The 26,917-nt window shown below is 38.0% G+C and overlaps 1 protein-coding gene across 2 annotated transcripts in view; it reads left to right on the forward strand.

The window, feature by feature from the left end:
- Nucleotides 1-26,917, forward strand: part of CNTNAP5 (contactin associated protein family member 5) — an 855,278-nt gene that overhangs the window by 542,922 nt on the left and 285,439 nt on the right. For both annotated transcript variants that reach the window (XM_028101360.1, XM_028101361.1), the window contains exon 12: nucleotides 24,859-24,978. In XM_028101360.1, coding sequence (XP_027957161.1) covers nucleotides 24,859-24,978 — 120 coding nt within the window. The remainder of the gene's footprint in view (nucleotides 1-24,858; nucleotides 24,979-26,917) is intronic.

Below are 26,917 nucleotides of genomic sequence, written 5' to 3' on the forward strand. Positions count from 1 at the left end.
ACCGATGTGTTTTCATTCTCATTGATTTCCATGAATTGTTTAAGTTCTTCTTTGATTTCCTGGTTGACCCAAACATTCTTGAGCAGAGTGGTTTTTAGCTTCCAAGTGTTTGAATTTCTGCCAAATTTTTTCCTATGATTGAGTTCCAGTTTTGAAGCATTGTGGTCTGAGAATATGCAGGAAATAATCTCAATCTTTTGGTATCGGTTGAGACCTGATTTGTGACCCAGTATGTGGTCTATTCTGGAGAAAATTCCATGTGTGCTCGAAAAGAATGAGTATTCTGTTGTTTTAGGGTGGAATGGTCTGTAAATATCTATGAGGTCCATCTGGTCCGGTGTATCATTCAAATCTCTTGTTTCCTTGTTGATTTTCTGCTTTGATGATCTGTCCATTGCTGAGAATGGAGTATTGAGGTCTCTGACAATTAAGGTATTGTTATCAATATGACTCTTTATTTTGGTTAACAGTTGGCTTATGTAGATGGCTGCTCCCATGTTAGGGGCATAGATATTTACAATTGTTAGATCTTCTTGTTGGATAGACCCTTTAAGAATGATATAGTGTCCTTCTGTGTCTCTAATTACAGACTTTAGTTTAAAATCTAATTTGTCTGGGGCGCCTGGGTGGCTCAGTTGTTAAGCATCTGCCTTTAGCTCAGGTCATGATCCCAGGGTCCTGGGATCAAGCCCCGCATCGGGCTCCCTGCTCGGCGGGAAGCCTGCTTCTCCCTCTCCCACTCCCCCTGCTTGTGTTCCCTCTCTAGCTGTCTCTCTCTGTGTGTCAAATAAATAAATAAAATCTTTAAAAAAAAAATCTAATTTGTCTGATATAAGAATTGCTACCCCAGCTTTCTTTTGAGGTCCACTGGCATGGAAGATGGATCTCCTACATTATTTTTAGAATAAGAAAAGAAATCACTACAAATGACAAATTGTAAAGAATGGCACCTATCACAAACATTTCCAAATTAAAAAAAAATAATACTTTTTATTAACTTCCTGATATAATTTTATAGTTGTTTTATTTAGTTACATCTCTTTTGGCTGTTTTTCATTTGTCCCTCTCTTTCTCTCTTTTTTTTTAATGTTATTTATTTATTTGTCAGAGAGAGAGAGAGCACAAGCAGAAGGAGCGGCAGGCAGAGGAAGAAGCAGGCTCCCTGCAGAGCAAGGAGCCCAATGCAGGACTCGATCCCAGGACCTGAGCTGAAGGCAGGCACTTAACTGACTGAGCCTCCCAGGCATTCCTGTCTCTCTCTTTTTAAAAAGATTTTATTTATTTCTTTTTAGAGAGCAAAAGCATATGAACATGAGCAGGGGAGGGGCAGAGAGAGAGAGAGAGAGACTCTGAAGCAGACTCCCCACTGTGCATGGAGCCCGATGGGTTGCTCGATCCCAGGACATTGAGATTATGGACCTGAGCTAAAAGCCAGAGGCAGCTGTTGAACTGACTGAGCCATGCAGGCACTCCTTTCCTTTTTCTCTTTACAAGATATTTCTATTTATTTATTTTTTTCACAAAGAATAAAGTAGTAGTTCAGCTTTTCCTCTAGTATGGTTGATTGAAATAATTAAAAAAAGATTAGGCTGATCTTCAGATGTTTGGAGACAAACATTCAAACTTGTTTTAGCCCCCATTTTTTTTTTTTGTTATGGTAAGATACACATAACTTAAAATTTACCATCTTAGCCATTTTTAAGTGTACAGTTCAGTGGTAAAAAAATACTTTCATAATGTCGTGCAACCACCCTGACCATCAATCTCCAGAGCTCTTCTCATGTTGTAAAACTCAAATTATACAAATTAGACAAAAACTCCCATCCCTGTCTCCTATGCCACATAAATTTTATGAATGTGGTTGAAATTGGGAGAATTTCTGTCAAGTTTCACAAATTAGAAGATTTAGAAGAATTTCCTACACACAGGTTTCTGGCTGTGTACACTTAAGACCTGGTTTATCCATGAGGACACAGACACTTCTGGTGCCGGGGGCGCCTGGGTGGCTCAGTCCACTCAGTGTCTGCCTTTGGCTCAGGTCATGATCTCAGGGTCCTGGGATCCTGCTCAGCGGGGAGTCTGCTTCTTCCTCTCCTTCTACTGCTCCCCCTGCTTGTGCTCCCTTACCCTTTCTCTTTCTCTCAAATAAATAAATCAAAAATCTTAAAAAAGAAAAAAAGAAAGAAACTTCTGGTGCTGGAGGCTACAGGAGACATTCCTATTGAGATATGACTTCTGGCCCCGGCAGGGTTGCTGTTGCTTAAATTTACAGAGGGGACAGAAGGAGTGTATATGGAAGCTCCTCCCAAATCACAATGGCTAGCAGTTATGATTATGTGTGAATGTCTGCAAACCATGTGGTTATACCTCACCAATCTGCGGTTAAATACGTATCCACAGTGTACCTTCCCTTTAACTAGATCTTAAAAGTTTCTGTGGTTTCTCCAATGCTAACTGGCATGAGAAGTGTGGCAATCAGAAAGACAAGGGAAAGAGACTATAGTATTAACCAGTTGCAGTTAAATATTTTACTTTAACTAATTATAATTAAAATATCACACTTTTGGGGCGCCTGGGTGGCTCAGTTGGTTAAGCGACTGCCTTCGGCTCGGGTCATGATCCTGGAGTCCCGGGATTGAGTCCCACATCGGGCTCCCTGCTCAGCGGGAAGTCTGCTTCTCCCTCTGACCCTCTTCCTTCTCGTGCTCTCTATCTCTCATTCTCTCTCTCTCAAATAAATAAATAAAATCTTTAAAAAAAAAAATATCACACTTTTACAAATTTGGTAGCTTTATAGGTGTTAACTTGGTTTGGCTGAACTATATTTTCCAGAATTTTCTTTCCTACATGTTTCTACTTAGGAAAGGACAAAAGAGAAATACTTTTAGGGGGTTTGAATGGTGCCAGGGAGGGAGCAACATTGTGTAGTTCACTCTCACTATTGCTGATTTGGTGCCTCACCTTGCTTGCCTGGGGCAGCGGCTGTGTCCTCTACTGCTTCACCTTCCTCTGGATCCTACTTCAGCTTCTTTGACTCCTGGGCCAGGTGGGTGTGTTTAGCTCCATGACAAGAGGCCCCAGGTTTGGTAGTATACTCATACCGCTAAAGTGAGAGACAACAAGCAATCTCCTGGGTTTCAGTCCATCCTGGGCTCCAGTGCACACTCAGGGGTTCCAGAGTGCCCTTGCTTCCCCCACTGCACATCCATCTTCTGTTTTCAACTGTGCCTTCAAGTTCCAGCATCCAACAGAAAAACCACAACCTTACAGAGTTTGCTTTGTGAGCTCCCACAAATCCCATAGCAGATGCCCCCAAACAGGCCCATATAATTTCCCAATGGTCTACTTCTAATATTGAACCCCAACTGATACACAATGTTTACAAAACATGTCAACACATTGCTGGGACAGCAGTTAGGGCATTGCAAGGGGGTCCCTGGAACTTCAGCATTTTTTAGCTTTATGATATATTCACCTCTAGCCCAAAGATTTGTGTCTCCATTTCCTCTTTGGTGGTCATGTTTCAGGACGATTAGTATTCTGTGAACACTGATGATGAGAAGAATTTGTAAGCATAATCTGGTAGTAAGAATTCAGTGGGTTTTGACTTCAATATGGCTGGAAATGGGTATCCTACAGTGCACCAACGCAAGATGCCTAGTGACAAAATTAAGTATCCTCATTAAAGGGAGCTTGTTTGTTAATCTCTTTGTGTCAACTCTGTGGCCTGCACATACTTAAAAAAAACACATTTTTCATTGTAAAATGTCTTTCTCACATCTTAAAAAATAGGCATCTGCCAATTTGTACAGGAAGACACATTCTTTATGGTGTGCAGATGCAAAGTACTAATTTATTTTACAATGTGGCCTTTAGACAAAGAATTCTGGACTTGTTAACAGTGACGGTAAAATATAGACAGATAAATATTGTGTAATTATTTCCAGGGTGTCTTCAAGGAACTTTTACTAGGATTTCCCTTATTACTCTGTCTACTTGAGACCAGGTTTAGAAAGTTATGACCACAATATAACTATTTTATAAGTTTTTGTTTGTTGGTAGCATTTAGAGGAGAGAGCAAGGAATTTAGAGTCAGGGAACTGCTGTCAGATTTCCCAACCCACCCCTTACCAGTTGGGATGGCTTGGGGCAAAGCTCTCACACTCTATGAGCTCCTTTACATTATCCAAAAATAGAAATGCTTGTTACCAAGCTTGGCACTCAGGAATGTTCAAAAACTGAGCTAAAGTTTTAAGGAGCAAGGGAAAGGTAGGCTAACTAAGGTGATAGGCAACCCCCAAATCTCAGTGAATTGCTAAAATAAAAGTTTCTTTTTGTCTCACATCACACTGTAGGGGGGCTGATCTCTGGAGCCATATGGGGACTCAGTCCACTTCTCTCTTAGAGTTCCACTTCCTGCTAGGTCCTTGAGAACCTCCATTCTGCTGGTGAAGGAGAAAGAAGGTGAGAATCACATGGCAACTTTCTAATGGTTACACCAGGAAGTGGGGCACATGTCCCTATACCATTTCTGCTGGAGCAATGCTTAACTAGTCTTAGTAGCCCGTGGATGTCATGCTGTTCTACCTCTGACTTTTAAAATGTGCTGTCACTTCTACTGGGAAGGCTGCAGGATTGCTTGTCAGCCTAGGACACTTCTATTCAGCTTTTCACACCCACATCAAGTACCATCAGACTAATGCCTGCAGTAGGCTTGGGTATTCCTTTGGCCAAATGTACACTAGACTTTGTATGTTTCTTCATCATAGAACATATCATATTATACTATAAATGGTGACAAGTCTATTTCTTTGTTATTCTGTTGGAGAATAGAAATTGCTTTTTCTTCTTATGTCCCTGAAAATTAGTATAGGCTTATAGTTTTCAATATAGCAATTGCAGAACAGAAATGCTATGTAGAACAACAGATGGTGTGACTAGCACACTTACTGATCAGATAGATGTTCACCCATCAGTACTCTTGCTGGATTTAAACCTTGGATGCACCTAGAACCTGAGCCCTCTGGAGGCTCCTACTCTGGGCTGGAGTGTTCTCAATCAACACTTGATAAATGTAATTCTATGGAACAGGAGTAAGAAGAACAGTAGGAACTGACTGATTTTGAGCACCAATTATGTGTTTGCTTGGAAATTCATTATAACCTTCTGAAGCAGATCCAGTAACACACTGTTAGGTTTAGGAAAATGTACACCTAGTGTGGTAATCAGGCTAGGTTTATAAGACTCAGAAGCAGGAAGGCTAGGGTTTTAATGTAAGACTCTTTGGCTAAAACAACAACAAACCTCTCTTTTTCACGGTATCCCTGAAGCCTACTCTCAAGGAAATTACCATTTGGTTGTGAAGTCAAGGCTTACTCCAATGGAGAAAGTGTAGACCACTCCAAACGTGATATGAGTCTACTTTTCAAAGCATGACCCCAACCAAGAGTAGGAAGATTAGGGAATGTGTGCCTCAAATCAGGTCTTGGGAGATGGATGTGGTGGGGCTTAGTTCATGTTTTCTTGCTTGCCTGGGCTAAAGAGGTTGGTAATTCTCACTTGGAGGCCCCCTCACCAGATGGCAATCTCAGTACTAAAGCCAAGGTCACTGAATAGTTTACGCTACCTTATCTTTCAAGATTACTTTCAAGCTGTATGAATCAGCCAGCATTTTGTACTCCTTATCTAGTCTGTCCACAACATCCCAGCCTGCTGCACTAGTGAAGCTTTTTTTCCGTGTAAGATGATAGGAATGCCATGAATCAGGGGTTCTTGAACACTGTGAGCCTAAGGAGAGGCCAGTTTAGCCCCAATAGAACTGAGTCTAGAGTTGACCTTAGCCTGTCTGCAGGGTTTATTTTTTATATTTTTAAGATTTTATTTATTTGACAGAGAGAGACACAGCAAGAGAGGGAACACAAGCAGGGGGAGTGGGGGAGGGAGAAGCAGGCTTCCCGCCGAGCAGGGAGCCTGATGCGGGGCTCGATCCCAGGACCCTGGGATCATGACCTGAGCTGAAGGCAGATGCTTAACGACTGAGCCACCCAGGCGCCCCAAGTCTGCAGGGTTTATGAGTTCTTGTTTGGATTGGATTTTTGTTTTATTTTGTTTTTTGTTTTTATGTATAAAACAGTAAAACATCCTCATATTGGGGGCGCCTGGGTGGCTCAGTCGTTGAGCGTCTGTCTTCAGCTCGGGTCATGATCCCAGGGTCTTGGGATCGAGCCCCGCATCGGGCTCCCTGCTCTGCGGGAAGCCTGCTTCGCTTCTCCCTCTCCCACTCCTCCTGCTTGTGTTCCCTCTCTCACTGTGTCTCTCTCTGTCAAATAAATAAATAAAATCTTTAAAAAAATAAAAAATAAAAAATAAATCCTCATATCGTCACATCAAATATCACCTTAAAAGCTTCACCTCTTTATATTTTAACCTTAAGAAGGGGTAAAGTGATGTGATCAAGTTGGAAGCCCCAAGCAAATGCAAAAACAATTATCATCTATGGGTGCTTTTCCAATTTTAAGTACTTCAACAATCAAAAAGCTTTCGTTGTTATAAGTAAAGCCAGAAAGTCGCAATTAGGTGGCTAGGTCTTTCTGGGGCCCTTGCGGAACTCCCAGAGCTGTTTACAAAGATAACTGAGGGATACTAGAAAGTTTATAAATGTTTGCTGGAGACTCTGAAATTGAAATAAGTCTCTGAATACAACATTCGATTTTCTTTAAAGATTTTATTTATTTATTTGACAGAGAGAGACACAGTGAGAGAGGAAACACAAGCAGGGGGAGTGGGAGAGGGAGAAGCAGGCTTCCCTCAGAGCAGGGAGCCTGATGGGGGCTCGATCCCAGGACCCTGGGATCGTGACCTGAGCCGAAGGCAGACACTTAACGACTGAGCTACCCAGGTGCCCCTCACATTTGATTTTTCATATTAAGTGTATCTGAATGAGATGCAAGACCATCTCTGTGAAGGGGAAACCTGCAGAGCACAGCCATGCCTGGGCTCAGTTATCAATTGCTGTACTGAAGTGTAGGTGAGCTCAGACAAAATCAGAGTGATCTTCTGAGACTTTGTTTATACCTCTATAAAATTGAAGCTCAATATTGCTTCATGAGGTTAGCAATCCTGCATGTAATGTGTCTAAGGCTGTGACTGGCACATAGTAGGCATCATATAGTATCAAATGGTAACTATTATCATTATGTGACCCAGTGAACTGTCCCTTTGACATTTCCTTATGCTGGATACATTTGTACTTATTGAGTGGTAGCCTGGATTTATACTGAATCTTTGTGTAATTTGAAATGGATTTTTGGATTACAGACGGACACATTTAAGGCTTAAATCTTACCATTTTATTAAAAATAATCAACTTGTAAACACTTTTTTCCTCCAAAAGAAAATAATACTTCCTCCTATTTCTCTTTAACTGATTTCTGATTAATTCTTTCCAAATGAGATGTCCAGATGTATAGAGTCCTAGATAAGCTGTAGAATAATTGTCTTCAAATCCAAACATGCATAAAAATGTCCCTGTGCCATGCTTAGGCCTCTTTTTAGAAAGACTTACAATGGCCTCTTTCTTGCTTAGATTTTCCTTCTTACTCAGGGGGACTTTTGCAATGGCCTTCTCTCTTGCCTTCCCATCCTCAGTCTAACTTATTTTAGTCTGGCTTCCAGAGAGGTCTCTTAGAAGGGCACATCTGCTGAAAACATGTGTGGTCCTCATCAGTCCCCACAGGAGCTCTCCTAACTTGTTCATTTATATGTTTCTAAATTCACCAACAGTCATTTGTTGAACACCTACTAGGAACCATCCTACCCCCTGAAAATACAGAGACATTCAAGGTCCAATTCCCCCCAGATTTATCATATAAATGGAGAATATAACTTAACCTACACCCTCACCTGCTTAAAATCTGAGAGCAGGGCAATATCTTATTCATTTTTGTATCCCCAGCACCTAACTCTACCTAATACAGGGCTGGTATGCCATATATATTTTGATAAATTTTCAGATAAATATCTTAAATTTACTGTGTACATGTACTCAATCTTTTGTTGTTTAATTTTTTTAAATGATTTATAAATGATAACAATTGGATAGCTCCCATTGTCTGAATTCCTACTGTGGGCAAGCACCATGGCAGCCAATTTCCATATATTACCTCATCTAATTCTCATAAAAATCTTGAAAGAAGAATCAAGAGATTAAGAAACTTACCAAAGTCTTTTAAATTATGGGTAGTGTTTGAACCCAGAGCTATCAGCCTCCGAAGATTTTCTAGAAAGACATAAAGTGGTAAAATGATAAAATTATTAACCAAGAGTAGGTTCATATATTGAGTGAGCTGGTAATCACTCTTGATTTATAGGATACATGATGAACATTGCTCCCTGAAAGAAGTGCAGTATCATGAAGGACAACAAAAGGGGAGCAAAAAATATATGGAGACAATATTCTGGGCAGAAATTGAAATTATTTTGTCTATGAGTATGTCAATGTCAATACTTACTGAAAAATTGAATTTTCAGCAAATGGAACAGAATTATAAAAAAAGTCACAGTAGCTGCCACTGTTTAATAAGTGTGACTTTTAAAGTTTGTTCCCTCCCTTCCTCCCCCCTTCCTTCCTTCCTCCTTCCCTCCCTCTCTCTTTCTCTTTCTTCCTTCCTTCCTCTCTCTCCCTTTCTTTTTCTTTCTTTCTTTCTTTCTTTCTTTCTTTCTTTCTTTCTTTCTTTCTTTCTTTCTTTCTTTCTTTCTTTCTTTCTTTCTTTCTTTCTTTCTTTCTTTCTTTCTTTCTTTTCTTTCTCCCTTTCTTTTTTTTTCTTTCTTTCTAGAACAAGGCTTCCCACGTTTTAACTTGCAAAAGATTCACCTGGAGATCTTTTAAAAACAACAGTTTCTACAGGGCTCTGCCCAGAGATTCTGATTCAGGGTGGAGTCCATGAATTTGCAAGGCTGGTGAGCTCAGGGCGATGCCAGTTGCTGCTGGTTTAAGGAGCACGCTCAGAATCACTGCTTTAGAAGCTGTGTGTGCCCCCTGAGGTTCATGCCAGTAGCTGCCTATGGAATCCCATGGCTTAGCTTCCATGCACCTGATAAGCTAGACTTAATTCAGATGTGGATTACTAGGAAGGTTTATATTAAGCATGTTTACACACTTATCATTTACATATAACATATTATTAGGGATAATGACTATAAGTTTTATAGATTAATTTACTGGCTCACAGAGGGTCAGGATGACAACATAACAGGAGTATTAGACACAAGATTTTCTATTTAGCAACTGTTGTTCCATCTTATCTTCATTTTAATGAAATATGTTGTGGCTTCTAAGGAGAAAATGAAATATTGGTGTAGTCTCAGGTGGAGAGACTGCTGTATGAGGTTAGCGATCCTGCTAATCAGATGAACCAGAGTTCATCTGATGGGCATGTTGCTGTAGTCAGACACTGTGGGTCAAATGTAATAGACACAAGGGCTCTGATGCCGTGTGTTCTCGAGGTTTGAGGTAAATCACCTTTTGGGATCTTTCCTATGACCTAACACCCTGCCCCTTGACTTTTTTTCAGGTTTATTGAGGTCTATTTTTACATCATTAATTTCACCTGAAGTGTAGTTTGGTGGTTTTCAGTATATTTACACAGTTGTACAACCATCATCCCTACCTAATTATAAAACATTTCAATGCCCCAAAAGAAACCACATACACATTAACAGTCATTTCCCATCCCCGATGCCCACCTCTCAAACACCTACCCTCGGCTGCCAGCAGCCACTAATACACTTTCTGTATATATAGACTTGCCTTGTGTGGACATTTTAGATATATGAAATCATACAGTATGAGACCTTTCGTGACTGGTAAATTTCACTTTAACATAATGGATTGAAGGTTCAAGGTTCATCCATGTTGTAGCATGTGTCAATACTTAACTCTTTCCTGTTGCCTAGTATTTCACTCTATGGACATACTTTGTTTCCCCATTCATCACTTGATGGGCATTGGGCTGTTCCATTGTTTTGCTATTATGAATAATGCTCCTATGAACATTCATGAACAGGTTTTTGTGTGGACATGTGTTTTCATTTCTGTAGAGGATTAGAATTATTTGGTCATATCTCCCCTTTTAAAGCTTTTTATTTTGAAATAATTCAGAGTAAATTGGAAAAAAAAAAAGGTACTAGAAGGTCCTACATACCCTTCAATTTAGTTTCTGAGAGCAATTTAGTTTTTTCCAATGTTATCATCTTGTATAATTGTGGTATAATACCGAAACCAGGAAAATGACATTGATACTATGCATAGTGTTAATTCAGATTGCTCCATTTGGCATGCACTTCAGCATGTGCATGTGTGTGTGTATATTTGTGTGTGTGTGTGTGTGTGTGTGTGTGTGTGGTTCTGTGCAATCCTATCACATTTATGGATTTGTTATGGTTATGCCACCATAACCAGGGTAAGAATACTTTCATCACAAAATTCCTTCATGATGTCCCTTTATAGCCATACACTTTCCCTCATTATCCCCATTCCTAACATTTAGCCACCACTACTCTGTTTATATCTCTACTAGCCTCCTTTCCAGTATTGTGATATTACAGAATCTATGCCCATTTTCAAACTGTACCATCTATGTATAGACTGTGACATCAAAAGATCTGTTTTCTAATTTAATTTCTTGACACATTTTTTGAGGTACTGTCAGCAATCCTGTCAGTTTTAATATACTATTATTTTTTTTCTTTTCTTGTACTGAAACCAAGCAAGGCAAATTCCCACAGACCTACTGCACAAGGGGTTTGCTAAATATAATTAAATAAATGGTTCTTAAGTGCAAAATGCTTCACAAGTATTTACTTAATTACTAGAATTAATTTGATCTTATTTATGTCTGTAGGCCATGTATGTAGATCTGTAACTAAATATTCAATCCTGTGGTAAATATTAAATTGCCAGGGACATAGAAACAAAGGAAGGAAATAGGACTGAACCATTTTTAAGACCTCAAAAAATATGTACCTGTCTTGTAAGCAAGTTTCTTGTCTATTTCTATAGTTTTACAAAAGGAATATAAATGATGGGGCAGAAAAACTACAGTTCTGACCTTGGTACTTGAAAAGGTGAGATGTAAATAAAACTATTTTGCTGTCCAAATACTATCATTATCTTTAATGAGAGTGGGCATCACAAGGACATTTCAAATTGTACCTTAGGCAATAAATTAGCTGCCAGAATTAGATTCAGGCTATATTCCTTAAATATGAAAACACTGATACAACTGGTCTGTCCAGCTACATTATACATCTGTTTATATTAATATAAAAGTCTCTTCTAAAGAGTCTTAATATGTCCACTGTTGTCCTTTTCATTGAAGAACACACATCTTTGTGTGTGCCCTTAATATTAGACCTTCAAATGTAGCACATTTAACTAGTTGCTGTTTTGAGTGGAGACAACTCTTGCTCCACTGATAGATAGAGCTTCTTTTGTTTTTCATTCATAGTCCTATCTTCTTCCCAACAGGAAATGTGGTGCTTCTCCTGTAGATGACATCCAATGGCAATTTAGAGCCTATATAAGACATATAATGTCTTTTTAAAAAATATTTTATTTATTTGTTTGAGAGAGAGAATGCCAGCAGGAGCAGGAGGGGAGGGGCAGAGGGAGAGGGAGAAGCAGACTCCCCACTGAGCAGGGAGCCTGATGCAGAACTCAATCCCAGGACCCTGAGATCATGACCTGAGCTGAAGGCAGACACTTAACTGACTGAGCCACCCAGGTGCCCATATCAAGTCTTTTTAAATGAGTGAAGATGATCATAAAATTTTTCTCTTTAGCCCTAATATTGGATTAAGCCCACACTTGGCTATGATTTTCTTTCAAAATAGGCTGTTGGGTTCTAACTGCTGATATTTTATATAAAATATTGTTATTGATATTCATAAGTGAGTCTGTAGGTTTCTTTTTTGGGGTGATCTGTTAGGTTTGGGTATGACCTTTATACTATATAACACACTTGGAAAATTTCTTTTTTTTTTTTTTCCTGTGCTTTGGAGTAATATAAGTAGCATTAGGCTTATCTACTTAAAAGATTCTCTTGAGAAATTATATGATTCTGCATTTTTTCCCTAGGGGAGCTCTTTAAAAACTTGTTTTCCTTTTTATTTTATAGGAATTGGTCTTTTAAATTTTTCTATCTGCATTAGGGTTAGTTTTGGTAAGCTGAAGACCCTGAATTACTTGATATCTAGAAACATGTCTTATTTAGTTTTCTGAGAGTGTAAAATGGAGTTACTGAAAAATGAGTAGGTTTTCAATAAATGTGTATGGCGTATTTGTTATGCCAGTGGATGATCAGAGAAGCTTCTGGACTCATACCATCACCAGACCTTCAACTTTAGTGATGTGTGATCATAAGAGATCTAAAAATGCACATGGCCAGGAGTTAGAGAGGCTGAAGGAGGAGGTAGTCCATCTGGAGTAGTAGCCGGCTTGGCTTGGCTGCCCTATCAGAAGGTAAGTGACAACACGTGTGTTCTCCCAGAGTCCCTTATGCCCTGCACTACAATCATGAGATAGCTGTTCGCTGTGTCACTTCCACCTTCCAAATCTCATGTGAAATATCCCTCTCAATCACAGAATCTAAGATGACCAAGAGAAAATACTGAAAGGCACTGACATGTCTTTAGGGGTTTCCCACGAAATGGTCCAAACAGATAAACCTACAGGAAAGTATATGGAGCGCAAACCACAGACATTTTCTGAGATCAATCAGTATTTTAGAGACCACTGTTAAAATGAGGGACTATAGAAAATTACCTGACATCCCAGCACACACACACACAAACACACACACACATATGCACACACACACACTATTTGGAGAAACTGTGTACACAGAAAAAAAGTCAAAAACAAAACTATATTATAATTAATATTCTCAGGGATATTAGAGATATATTGCATCAGTGAATCAAACATTGCATGACATTGGGGCGCCTGGGTGGCTCAGTTGGGTAAGCATTTGCCTTCCGCTCACGTCATGATCCCAGATTACTGGGATCAAGCCCAGCATCTAGCTCCCAGCTCAGAGGGGAGCCTGCTTTTCCCTCTGCCCCTCCCCCCACTCTTATGCCCTCTTCTCTCTCTCTCTCTCAAATAAATAAAAAAATCTTTAAAAAATTTCATGCTATTAAAACATATTTAAAGGGGAAAAACACTCTGGAGAATTTTTAAAAATGCTACAACAAAATATCCCTAAACTGGAAAACCCAAATGAACTTCAGTTGACTTGAAAGACATTTGTTAATATTAAATAAATTGTGGTATATCCATATCATAGTAAACCACTAAGAAATTGAACTATTGATACATGAAATGCCTTGAATGTATTTCAAGAAAATTGTGCTGAGTGAGAAAGCCAGTTTTTGTTTTTTTTTTTTTTTCTTTTAGAGAGGGAGATAGAGGAGGAGGGAGTGGGGATTGTGGGGGCAGCAGAGCAAGAGAGAGAGAGAGAATCCTAAGCATGCTTCATGCACAGTGCAAACCTGATTCAGGGCTCGATCTCATGACTCTGAGATCATTACCTGAGCTGAAATCAAGACTTGGAGGCTTAACCAACTGAGCCACCAAAGCGCCCTGAGAAACCCATTTTTAAGAGGGAATGCCTGGCAGGACTCCTGGGTGGTTCTGTAGGTTGAGCATCTGACTCCTGATTTTGGCTCAGGTCAAGGTCTTGGGCTTAGGGGATAGAGCCCCCAGTGGGTCTTGCACTCATCAGGGACTCTGTTTCGGATTCTTCCCCTCTGGCCCCATCCCCTGCTTGTGCTCTCTGTCTCTGTCTCTCTCTAAAATAAATAAATCTTAAAAAAAGGGGGGAATGCCTGGCATGATGGCAGTATGACCAGGAAGACAGCTGTATACCAGACAGAAACTATACCCTTCATATTGCAGCAGGTCAGAAAGATCCAGAGGATAATTTTTCAAAGAAGTTGAAATCCACAGATTACCTGAAATTCCCAGATATTAAAGTAAAATATTTATTATGAGAGACATTTTCAAACACACACACAAAATGATAGAATAGTACAGTTGTTTTTGTACCCTTCCCTCAGTTTCAACATTTATCCATATGCTGTAATTTTTGTTGTTACTATTCCCTTCATTTCTTTTTTTTTAAAGATGGAGTAATGCATTTTCTTTTTTTAAATTTTAATTCCAGTATATTAGAAAAACAGTATTGTATTAGTTTTTAGTTTCAGGTGTACAATATATTGGTTCAACAATTCAATACATTACTCGGTGCTCATCACAATAAGTGTACTCTTAATCCCCTTCATCTATTTCACCCATCCTTCCACCTGCCTCCCCTCTGGTAACCAGCAGTTTGTTCTCTATATCATTAAGAATTTATTTTTGGAGGGGTGCCTCGTGGCTCAGATGGTTGGGCATCTGCCTTTGGCTTGGGTTGTGGTTCCAGGGTCCTGGGATCTAGCCCCACTGCCAGCTCCTGGCTCAGGGAGCCTGCTTCTCCCTCTGCCTCTCCCCCTGCTCCTGCTCTCTCTCTCTGTATCTCTGCGTCTTGAATAAATAAATAAAATCTTAAAAAAAAGAATTTATTTTTGGAGTTGTCTCTTTTATCTTTGTTCATTTGTGGTTTTTTTCTTTTTCTTAAATTCCACATATGAGTGAAATCATATGGTATTTGTTTTCCTCTGACTGACTTATTTCACTTTTGGAATTATACTCTCTAGATCCATCCAGATTGTTGCAAGTGGTAAGATTTCATTCTTTTTTTATGGTGGAATAATTTGCACTGTGTATATATACCACATCTTCTTTATCCATTCATCTACTAATGGACAATTGGACCACTTCTATAATTTGGCTATTGTAAAGAATGCTGCAATAAACATAAGAGTGCATATATCTTTTCAAATTAGTATTTTCATATTCTTTGGGTAAATACCCAGTGGTGGAATTATTGGATCATATGGTAGTTTTATTTTTATTTTATTTTATTTATATTTATTTTATTTCTGAGGAAATTCCATACTGTTTTTCACAGTGGCTGCATCAGTTTGCATTCCCACCAACAATGCATGAGCGTTCCTTTTTCTCCATATTCTCACCAATATTTGTTGTTTTATGTATTTTTGATTTTAGCCATCCTGACGGTTGTGAGGTGATATCTCATTGTAGTTTTGATTTTCATTTCCCTGATAATTAGTGATGTTGAGCATCTTTTCATGTGTCTATTGGAAATCTCTATGTCTTCTTTGGTGAAATGCCTCTTTATGTCTTCTGACCATTCTTAATTGGATTATTTGGTTTTATTAGATATGTCATTTGTAAATACCTTCTCCCATTCAGTAGGTTGTCTTTTAGTTTTGTTGCTTATTTTCTTTGCTGTGCAAAGGCTTTTTATTTTGATGTGGCCCCAATAATTTATTTTTGCTTTTGTTTCCTTTGCCTCAGGAGACATATCTAGAAAAATATTGTTATAGCCCATGTCAGAGAAATTATTGCCTATGTGCTCTTCCAGGATTTTTATGGTTTCAGGTCTCACATTTAGGTCTTTAATCCATTTTGAGTTTATTTTTGTGTATAGTGTAAGAAAGGAATCCAGTTTCATTATTTTGCAAGTAGCTGTCCAGATTTCTCAACACCATTTTTTGGAGAGAATTTTCCCATTGCATATTCTTTTTTTTAAAAGATTTTATTTATTCATTTGAGACACAGAGATACAGAGAGAGAGAGAGAGAGAGCATGAGAGGGGGAGAGGCAGAAGGAGAGGGAGAAGCAGGATCCCTGCTGAGCCAGGAGCCCAACGTGGGGCTAGATCCCAGGACCCTGGGATCATGACCAGAGCCAAAGGCTGAACCATCTGAGCCACCCAGGCGCCCCTCCCATTGCATATCCTTGCTTCATTTGTCAAAGATTAATTAACTATATAATCATGGGTTTATTTATGAGCTATCTGTTCTATCCCATTGATCTATGTGTCTCTTTTTGTGCTGGTACCATGGTTGTTTTGAGTACCACAACTTTGTAGTACATCTTGAAATCTGGGATTGTGATACTTATAGTTTTTTTTTTTTTTTCTAGATTGCTTTGGCTATTTCAGGGTTTCTTGTGGTTTCATACAAATTTTAAGATTGTTTGTTCTAGTTCTGTGGAAAAATGCTGTTGGTATTTTGAAAGAGATTGCATTAAATCTGGTGGTTGCCATGGGTAGTATGGACATTTTAACAATATTTGTTCTTCCAATCTGTAAGCATGGAATGTCTTTGTATTTGTTCATGTAATCTTCAATTTCCTTCATCATTGTTTTATATTTTTCATAGTACAGGCCTTTCACCTACTTGGTTAAACTTATTCTTAGATATTTTATTATTTTTGGTGAAATTATAAATGGGATTGCTTTTTAATTTCTCTTTCTGATGCTTCATTATTAGTATATAGGAATGCGACAGATTTCTGTGTATTGATTTTGTATCCTTTGACCTTACTAAATTTATTTATTAGTTCTAGTAGTTTTTATTTTATTTATTTTATTTTTTTTAAAGATTTTATTTATTTATTTGAGAGAGAGAATGGTAGAGAGCATGAGAGGGAAGAGGGTCAGAGGGAGAAGCAGACTCCCTGCTGAGCAGGGAGCCCGATGCGGGACTCGATCCCGGGACTCCAGGATCATGACCTGAGCTGAAGGCAGTCACTTAACCAACTGAGCCACCCAGGCGCCCCTGTTCTAGTAGTTTTTAGATGAAATCTTTAAGGTTTTCTAAATACAGTATCCTGTCCTCTGCAAATAGTGAAATTTTACTTCTTCCTTAACAATTTAGATGTTTTTTATTTCTTTTTCTTGTCTGATTGCTGTGGCTATGTTGAAAAGTGATGAGTGTGGATATTCCTGTCTTGTTCCTGATCTTAGGAGAAAAGCTCTCAGGTTTCCCCATTGAGTATGATATGAGCTGTGGATTTTTTTTACATATGGCTTTTAGTATGTTGTGGTATTTTCCCTCTAAAGCTACTTTGTTAGGTTTTTTGTTGTTGTTGTTGTTTTTGTTTTTGTTTTTAAGACAAAGTGAGTATGTTTGTGCAGGCAGAGAGGGGCAGAGAGAAATGAAGGGAGAATCTCATTGCGAAGCCAGTCATGGGGCTCAATCTCAAAACCCTGAGATTATGACTTGACCTGAAATCAGGAGTTGTAGCCTCAACCAGTTAAGCCACCCAGGTACCCCAAAGAATTTTTTATTATGAGTGGATATTGTACTTTGTCACATGCTTTCTCTACATCTATTGAAAATATCATATGATTTTTATCCTTCCTCTTATTGATATGCTGTATCATGATAATTGATTTGCAATATTTTTTTTTAAGATTTTATTTATTCATTTGAGATAGAGACAGAGGGAGCACAAGTAGGGTGAGGGGCAGAAGAAGAAGGAGAAGCATGCTCCCCGCTGAGCTGAGAGCTGGAGGCGGGGCTTGATCCCAGGACCTAGAGATCTAGACCTGAGCCGAAGGCAGACGCTTAACCATCTGAGCCAACCAGGCACCCTGATTGATTTGCAATATTGAATCACTCTTGCATCCCAGGAATAAATCATGATGAATGATTTTTTAATGTATTGTTGGATTCAGTTTGCTAATATTTTGCTGAGGAGTTTTGTATCTATGTTCATCAGTGATATTGGCCTGTAGTTCTATTTATTTTTTATTGATTGATTGATTGATTGATTTAGTCATGTCTTTATTGTTTTGGTATCAGGGCAATCGTGGCTTCATAGAATGCATTTCAAATCCTTCCTTCCTCTTCTGGTTTTGAAATAGTTTGAGAAGCGTAAGTATTAATAATTCTTTAAATGTTTGATCGAATTTACCTTTGAAGCCATCTGGTCCTGGACTTTTGTTGAGAGTTTTTTGATAACTGATTCAGTTTCATTGTTGGTCATCAGTCTGTTCAAATTTTCTTTCTCTTCCTCATTCAGTTTTGGGGGGTTATATATTACTAGGAATTTATTAATTTCTTCTAGATTGTCCAATTTGTTGGCATAGAATTTTTCATAATATTCTCTAATAATCCTTTATATTCCAGTGGTGTTCATTGTTATTTCTCCTCTTTCATTTCTGATTTTGCTTATTTGAGTCCTTTCTCTCTCTTTTTATAAGTCTGGCTAAAGGTTTATCAGTTGTGTGGATCTTTTCAAAGAACCAGTTCTTGGTTTCATTGATCTGTTCTACTTTTTGTTTGTTTGTTTCTATTTTGCTTATCTCTGCTCTCATATTTATTATTTCCTTCCTTCTAGTGCTTTGGGGTTTTGTTTGTTGTTTTTCTAGTTCCTTTAGGTTTAAGATTAGGTCATTTATTTGAGATTATCTTGCTTCTTGAGGCAGGCCTGTATTGCTATAAACCTCCCTCTTAGAACCACTTTTGCTCCATCCCAAAGATTTTGGACCATTGTGTTTTCATTTTCATTTGTCTTCATGTATTTCTTGATTTCCTCTTTGATTTCTTGGTTGACCCATTCATTGTTTAGTAGCACCTTATTTAAATTCCATATATTTGTTTTGTTTTGTTTTGTTTTCAGATTTTTTCTTGTGTTTGGTTTCTAGTTTCATAGCATTCTGGTTGGAAAAGATGCATGGTATGACTTGTCATTTTGAATTTGTTGAAACTTGTTTTATGGCCTAATATGTGATCTATTCTGGTGAATATTCCATGTGCACTTGAGAAGAATGTGTATGAATATGCTTTATATGTTTTAAGATGAAATGTTCTACATATATCTGTTAGATCCATCTGGCCCAATGTGTCATTCAAAACCAGTCTTTTTGGGTGCGTGGGTGGCTCAGTTGGTTAAACAACCGCCTTTGGCTCAGATCATGATCCTGGAGTCCCAGGATTGAGTCCCGCATCCAGCTCCCTGCTCAGCAGTGAGTCTGCTTCTCCCTTTGACCCTCCCCGCTCTCAGGCTCTCTCTCTCTCATTCTCTCTCTCAAATAAATAAATAAAATATTAAAAAGAAACAGTGTTTCCTTGTTGATTTTCTGTTTGGAGGATCTATCCATTGATGTAAGTGGGGTGTTATAGTCACCTACTACTAACAATTCCTTCCTTTAACAGTTATTTTTGTATTTGGATGCTCCCATGTTGGGTGCGTAAGAATTTACAATTGTTCTATCTTCTCATTGTATCATTCCCTTTATGATCATATCGTGTCTTTGTCTCTTGTTACAGTCTGTTTTAAAGTCATTTTGTCTAATATGAGTATTGCTACCCCCCCCAGCTTTCTTTTCATTCATTTTGTGTGATAAATATTTTTCCATCCCTTTACTTCCAATCTGCATGGGTTTTTAGATCGGAAATGAGTCTTTTATAGGCAGCAAGTAGATGGGTCTTCCTTTTGTACTATGAGACATTTTAAAAACAAATTGTGTACTGATGATTTCATTACAGCTACCCCAGGACGAATCTCTAACAAAGAAGACATTTTTGTCTTTTGCTACAAAACCATACTACCATTATCATACCCAACCAAAATTAAAAATAATTTCTTGATATCATCTGATACCAAATTTGATTTTACTTTATCTGCTTATCTTTTTTTTTTTTTTTTATAAGTCCACACATAGTGTTTGGTATGTCTCTTGCATTCCTATCTCCTCTTTACTATTTATTTTTTTAAGAAACTGAGTCATATGTTCCCACATTCTGGATTTAGCTAACTGCATCCTTGGAGTGTGGGTGAGCATATTTCTTTGCCTCTTTCTGTAAATTAGTGTTTAAATCTCAGGGTTTGATTAGATCAGTTTCAAATTTTTGGCAAGTCCCTTGTAGTGTTGTGTATTTCTGATTATATTACATTAGAGACACCTTAATAATCACTTTAGAGGGATGCCTGGGTGGCTCAGTTGGTTAAGCGACTGCCTTCAGCTCAGGTCATGATCCCAGGGTCCTGGGATCGAGCCCCGCATCAGGCTCCATGCTCGGTGGGAAGCCTGCTTCTCCCTCTCCCACTCCCCCTGCTTGTGTTCCCTCTCTCTCTGTCTCTCTCTCTCTCTCTGTCAATTAAATAAAATCTTTTAAAAAAAGGTAGAATTTAGAATAAATTTCAAAAAAATAATCACTTTAGAGAATGTTTAGATTGATCTGTGAGTTTGGGTATTGTTAATTTAATCCATCCACTAAAAAGTCCTCTATCAACTTACATTTTTATGGAATATTAAATTACCATCAAATATATTCCATACAAGAAAGGAAGGGTATGATCTATAATTTTTTCAATTTTTAAAATAGGACTTTATTCTCTGAAATCCTCCAGAGGTGACCAATGGACTTACACAGATTAGATCAATGATAGGTAGATGATAGATAGATAGATAGATAGATAGATAAATAATAGATAAAAGAACAAGTAGGTTGTATATCTTCAAATATATAAATGTGGTCATTAGTCCTTTTGTACTCAAATTCTTCCATCAAATTAGCTCCTGTGCCATTTTTGACATACTCGAATTTTGATAGCTTTCTTATTTTCAAGCAAAGGAAACATTCTAATATCATTTTATTCCAAACATAAACTCAGTAAAACCCTTCTTCATTTTAGTGGGAAAATGTGTTTAGAGACCACAATCTGTGCATTAGGGTGCTTCTAGTACTTTCAGTAGTCCAAATGTGAAAATACATCATTAAAACAATTAAATAATGAGTTCATATTGATACCACCAACTCAAATTAAAATTTCAGAATTATATATTTTTTACATTTTATATTTTTATTTTATGGTAAAATTTTAGCTTCTGTTGTCATTAACAACATAATTAGCTATTAATTTTTCTTGATACATATAATAGTTTAATGAATCAATACCAATATTATTTAACAAGAAAGCCATTTAATATATTTTAAGACTTTTGTTATTTTTTTTCTAATAGATATATCCTACTGTTTCCTACTAGTCAAATTACTGTTTTCAATATATTTAAATTTATGAGTTTATAATAAAAATAAAAATATTTTTATTTTTCACTTGTGGAGGATACTAGGGGACAATTTCAGTATTTTGAAACTGATAAAGAAGCATCTTGCTTTTTTCATACACAATCTTGTAGTTTATGGTAAACTAATAATTGATCAGGAATGTTTCATTTTTATAAAATATTCCAACTAATAAATCAAGAAAGAATGATAGAATTAGATCAGCAACTTAACAACTGGTATGTTTTTGGGCAAAGTCCTTATGTTTTATGAGTTTATTTGTAGTATTTGTAAGTGGGAATGCTCGTTACCAGGCTTTGCCCTTAGGTATCTCCCTGTAACTGAACCAAAATTTCAAGAGAAAGTATATTAGGAATGGTAGGCTAACTAAGGTAGTAATCAGTCCCCAAATATTAATGCCTTAGTAAAATAAAAGGGCTTTTTTATACTCCCATTACATGGCTATGTGATCCTGTTCCATGAAGTCAAACATGATACAGTCCACCTCTATCACTCCATTTCCTTTTAGTCCCTTGCAATGCTCTATATGGATTTTGGTTAACTAAGTGATTTGCTTTGGTCAAAGTTGCATCAGCAAACATGCAATCAGAGGCCTCACAATCGCTCACCATCTTGTTGATCTTGGAGACTTTACCAATGGGAATTTGCTTGTGAGAGTATGAGAAACCACGCAGGGAGAACCAGTGCACCCCAACAAGCCCTGCTGACCTAGCAGCTAAGTGCAGATGAATGGGCAGGCCTCACAAGACATTCTGAGCCTTACCAGAAACTGCCCAGATTAACCAAGACCTGTAGAATCTTGGAATGATTGTTGTTTTAAGTCAGTTTTGGAGTAGTTTGTTATTTGGCAATGGATAACTAATACACTGAGAATATAGATGAAGCAAGATTAGCCAAATATAATAATATGATAAAATCAGGTTCATTTTATACTCTTCATTCTTTACATGAATTTCAAACATTCTATAATAAAAAGTTGAAAAGAAACTACTGAATGTCAGTATCATTTGAAACAATTTTTAGTTCATTTGTTTTAATTTCCTTTCAGTGTTTAAGAATTGCTCTTTTTTATTATATTTGATTTTTTAAATTTTTTAAAATATTTTTTTCCAAAATTTAAAATAAAAATATCCAGAAAGTTCTAGCTTTCATCTCTGTCCCCTCTCCCCCATTCTTTCTCTCTCTCTCCCCTTAGATATCCATTTATATTAGTTGTTACATGACTATTTGGGGAGGCGTTTTAGAGATTTGTTAGTGAATTATTTGTGACCAATACATAGACAACTAGGCAAACAGGAAAATAAGGCAGTTATTAATTTCAAGAAAAACTACATTTGTTTGAGAAAAGGAAAATTAATCACATTATGAGATTTGCTATTTGTGAGTGGCATGTATGTTGTCACATCACTGTAAACGGTATCCATTGATCTAACTAAAATTACAATACAACTATATTGGAGATAGGGGGGATAGAAAGTTCTTTGGATGTGGGGGGTAAAGAAAAAGCCAAATTCTTATCTTTATGTTAGTAAGTGAATAAAAAACCGTGTAAATGAAAATAAACCAAGAAGTAGCAGTTTGGACATGCTATTCAGAAATACAAATAGTCAATACCAAAAGAATGAACTAAGAACTAAAAGTCATCTTCTTTGCAGAGGGTGGTAGGAACTGTTGGTTTTTCATAAGGATCTTTGTTGATTATCTTGTGAGTATATCTTTGAATCCTTACTAGTTGTATGAGGTAGGCTGTTTCTTATAGCCCCATGAAAAAAATTAATTCTTTGAGAGTTTATTACCTATCTATTGCTGTGTAATGACTTATAGCAAAACTTGGCATCTGGAAACAACAGATTATTACTTCATAGTTTACCTGGGTCCTTGAACAACTTAGATGAGTGGTTCTGGCTCAATCTCTCATGGAGCTACAATTAAGATGTCAACCAGAAATAGAGTCATTTTGGTGTTTGACTGTGGCAGTCTGCTTCAGGGCTCACTCACATGGCATGCCCAGAAGCCTCCAAGCTCACTCATGTGGACCTCCTCCAGGGTAGCCTCAGGACAGAGCAGTTGGCTTCTCTGACAGTGAATGATCCAGGAGCACCCAAGATGGAGGCCACAGCCTTTTTAAAATCTAGTCTTGGAAATGCTATCTATCACCTCTATTATAATCTGTTAGAGGCACATCCATCAGTCCAGCCTGCACTCAAAAGGAGAGCATTAATTCAGCAACAAAATTTGAATGCAAGGATGTGTATAAGATGAGGTATCTTAGGGGTTGCCTACAACAGGAGAAGTGGCTTCTCCCAGTTCCCATAAGTAAGTGTAAGCAGTAGCCTTGTGATGTAGAACCACCCAATTTGATTCCAGGGCTCATGTTCTTAACCACTATGTAACTCATATTTGTTGCCTGTGTGGTATTTACCCTGCATGTGAAAGCAGCACCTCCTTTCACACTGTTGCGATCTTGAAAGTATAGGGTGGTGGGAAGGATAATATACATACGAGCTGACTTTCATATGTGTGGCACGCACCCAGGTGTGTTAGGTTTGAGCAAACAGAAATAAGCTATATGTTATGCTCTGTATATATGATGCAAGCTATGATTCCCCCATTTACCTCTGGTTCCAAAAGTGTGCATGACTGCAAGAGAGAATTATAGGAGTACAAGGATAACCTTGAATTCACTCTAATTTATAAAAAGTAAAACCCTCTCAAGCTTTAGAACTTTATTGGTAATGAATTATCTGAGGCACCCCTCACTCTTGATCATGATAAAGTGCAGCTTCATATTTCTGGGATGGGGCATTATTCACAGGGGCATGTTGGCTAAGGTGAGGACCTGGTGCTATATCTTTAAAGCTGTTGAGAGCCACTGAAGTGTTTTAAGCATGGGAGGATGACATAATAGGATATGTACCTGCTCCTCTGAGCTATAACATTTTGTCTAAAACATCAGATGACATTCTACATTCTCATGCATGAGACAGCAGATGCCTCCTTTACACGCCACTGAATTCATTCATGTTACTGTAATGAGATTTATAAATTTCTCATATCTGTGTATTGGTCAAAGTACCCTATCTCAAGCCACCCGTGTCTGCCTCTCTCTCTGTGCACATAACCAAATTTGTGGCTACAGCCAGGCTGTGAGCTTTCTATGACACATACTGATTGCCTCATTCATGGTCTGTTGTCAGGTGGCAACCATGCTATTGACACATATTAGGAATTCAGTGAATGCTGTTAAGTCAAAATGGACTCAACTTGATTGGACGCCTGCTCTGTTTTAGGTACCGTACTGAGCTCTGGATGTACAGAAATAAGATAATGTCATTTTATTTTATTAATAAAAAATTCATGACCATATATATTCATTCAGTTTTTCATTCATTAATCAAACATTTTTGAACTGCTCTGAATGTGGCATTGTGCCAGGTGCTGGAACACAGCATCACACAGCACAGGGCCGCCGCTCTTACAGCTTCTGTGACCACCGTTGGGGACAGAAGAGTATATGATGATCCTAGCTCAGTACACTGTGTGGGCACAGAATAGGGGCTCATACATCAGCACAGAGAAGGGCCACAATTGAGGGAAGGGGAGATTTTTTGGAGGAAGTAAACTCTGAGTGGTTCAGAAGAATAGATGTCAGGATGAATGGAGGTGCAACTCCATCAAGTATTGGGACACTGGATTGGTAAGACCTGGGTGGGGGGAGTGGGAAATCAAGGCTCTAGAAGGGGAAGGGATCAACAATTAAAGTAAATATTAGTAGGAGTTACTGATCCCTCTAAAGTGATATGCAAAACCAAGCAAACCTTCATCTCTGCTGTCTTTGTGTCTTTCCAGCCCTCTACGAGCAATCCTGCGAGGTGTACAGGCACCAAGGGAACACAGCTGGTTTCTTCTACATTGACTCTGATGGCAGTGGGCCACTGGGACCCCTCCAAGTATATTGCAACATCATAGGTAAGGATCAGAATCCCCACTCACTCTTAACCTAGCTATGTGATGGTACACAGCAAAAGGAAGACCACTGGAAAGGGATATGTGTAAATACAAACTTAAAGAACCAACTTCTGTGTAGGGGGGATGTTATTTAAGTAAATAATAGAAATTAGCAGCTGGGTTATCTTCATTAGAGAGGAAGACTTAATGGTCTTGATCACATTCCGCTGAACCAAGAATTAACTCTGAAACATTTTCTTTAGAGCTTGGCCAGGACATTTTCTCTCTTAAAACTCAAAAGCAGAAAGAAAGGAAAAACAACTAAACAAACAAAAAACAAAACTCAAAATCAATAGGAAACCCTGACTCAGGAAGTGGGAAAGTGTGATTCATGCCTGACCCCGGGCATGTTGTGAACCCCATATGCTTTCTGAGCTTCAGTTGTTCATCAGTGAAATGGGAAAAGTAATTCCTTCCTCCCAGAGTTGAAGATAAGACACAATCATGAGTATTGGAGGAATTGTCCAGGCTACTTATCCAGTAGATGCTTAATAAGAAAAGTGAGCTATTTGCATTTTCCTGGCCACGCCTTTCTAAGTGCAGAAAGTCATACTAAGAATTAATTATTGCACAGATTTAAATACAATATACAATCACTAAGTTATTCTGAAAAATAATTCCTCAAAACCAAAACCTGATGTAATAGTTCCTTAAAAATAGAGCAATGCAAGTGCCGTCTCCATTGTGAGTGTCATTAATTGACACATACACATTTTTGTGTGTTTGTTTCAAGCTCTGGCCTTTGGAAATGACAACAGAATGTTGTAATAAAGCAGAAAAGTAGGAGGGTATTAGGGATCATTGAGTACTCAGGCCTCAGGCTTCCCTGCAACAAGGCAAGCACATTCACCGAGCTCTTTCTGTAGCCACAGGCTGGCCTGGGCACTGAGGATATGCAGAAAAATAAGACACAGCCACTCTCATTTGTGAGGCAATAATATCAGGAAAAATGCCATGTACTATCACAGGTAGAAATGCAAGCAAACCATTGCAAAACTGGTGATTATGGGCACTTAGCGATTTGTTCATCTGGATACAAACAACCACACCACACTTCTGCAGAAGATGTTAGTTACACAGAATTAGATGCATTTCATTGCATTTCCTTAATACTCCGTCACTCCAAACTGCATATATGCTGGCTGCTTCTCAACTTCCCTATAACACAATTAGAAATTGTGACACTGTTTTCTTTTTCTATGTTATGGTAACCTATAGCATTAATATATAGGTGAAGAACTAGTTTTCTCCGTGGATCTTGACTATTTTCAAAATGTAATTAACACATGGAGCTCCAGTGATTCTTGTTAAAAACTCAGACTTTCTAGCTTAAGAAATTGATTTCAGTAAATGCCCTTTTACTGAGTCCCCTAAGTGATTCCAATGCAAACTGTCCCTGGTTTACTCCTTACCAAAAAACAGAGGGAGTGATTTGGCTGCAGAATAAGGGCAAGGGGACCAATGCCTGCTGATGAGAGATCAGTTGTGATTGCTTGTCTCCTACCCACTTTGGGAGCTGAACTGAGAGTTTACAAATACCATTTCTTGCACTCCTCACAATAAAAACCTGAGATAGATATTTTTATCTCTATCTTACACAGAAGGAAAGAGAATATGAGAATTTCATGACTTGCTCAAGGTAATAAATACTGGGACTAATAGTCAAGACTCAGGAAGCAAACAAAAGCTTCTGGTGCAGTAATAATTTATATCGCTCAAGCATTAACTGGATACTTTGTATTGCTTATGTTTTGCTTTAAACTGATTTTATTTTTGTTATAAAATAAGTCAATATTAATTATAGAAAATTTAACGAAAAAAGCAAGGTCTGAATAAATTGTTAAAGTCACCTTTAAACCACAATCCACAGATTGCCATTGTTATTTTATTGTTAGGATTT

The sequence above is a fragment of the Eumetopias jubatus genome, unplaced genomic scaffold (genome assembly GCF_037043125.1).
Source record: "Eumetopias jubatus isolate StellerSeaLion01/CBP00866 unplaced genomic scaffold, mEumJub1_p1.0 scaffold_3, whole genome shotgun sequence".
Classification (NCBI taxonomy): domain Eukaryota; kingdom Metazoa; phylum Chordata; class Mammalia; order Carnivora; family Otariidae; genus Eumetopias; species Eumetopias jubatus.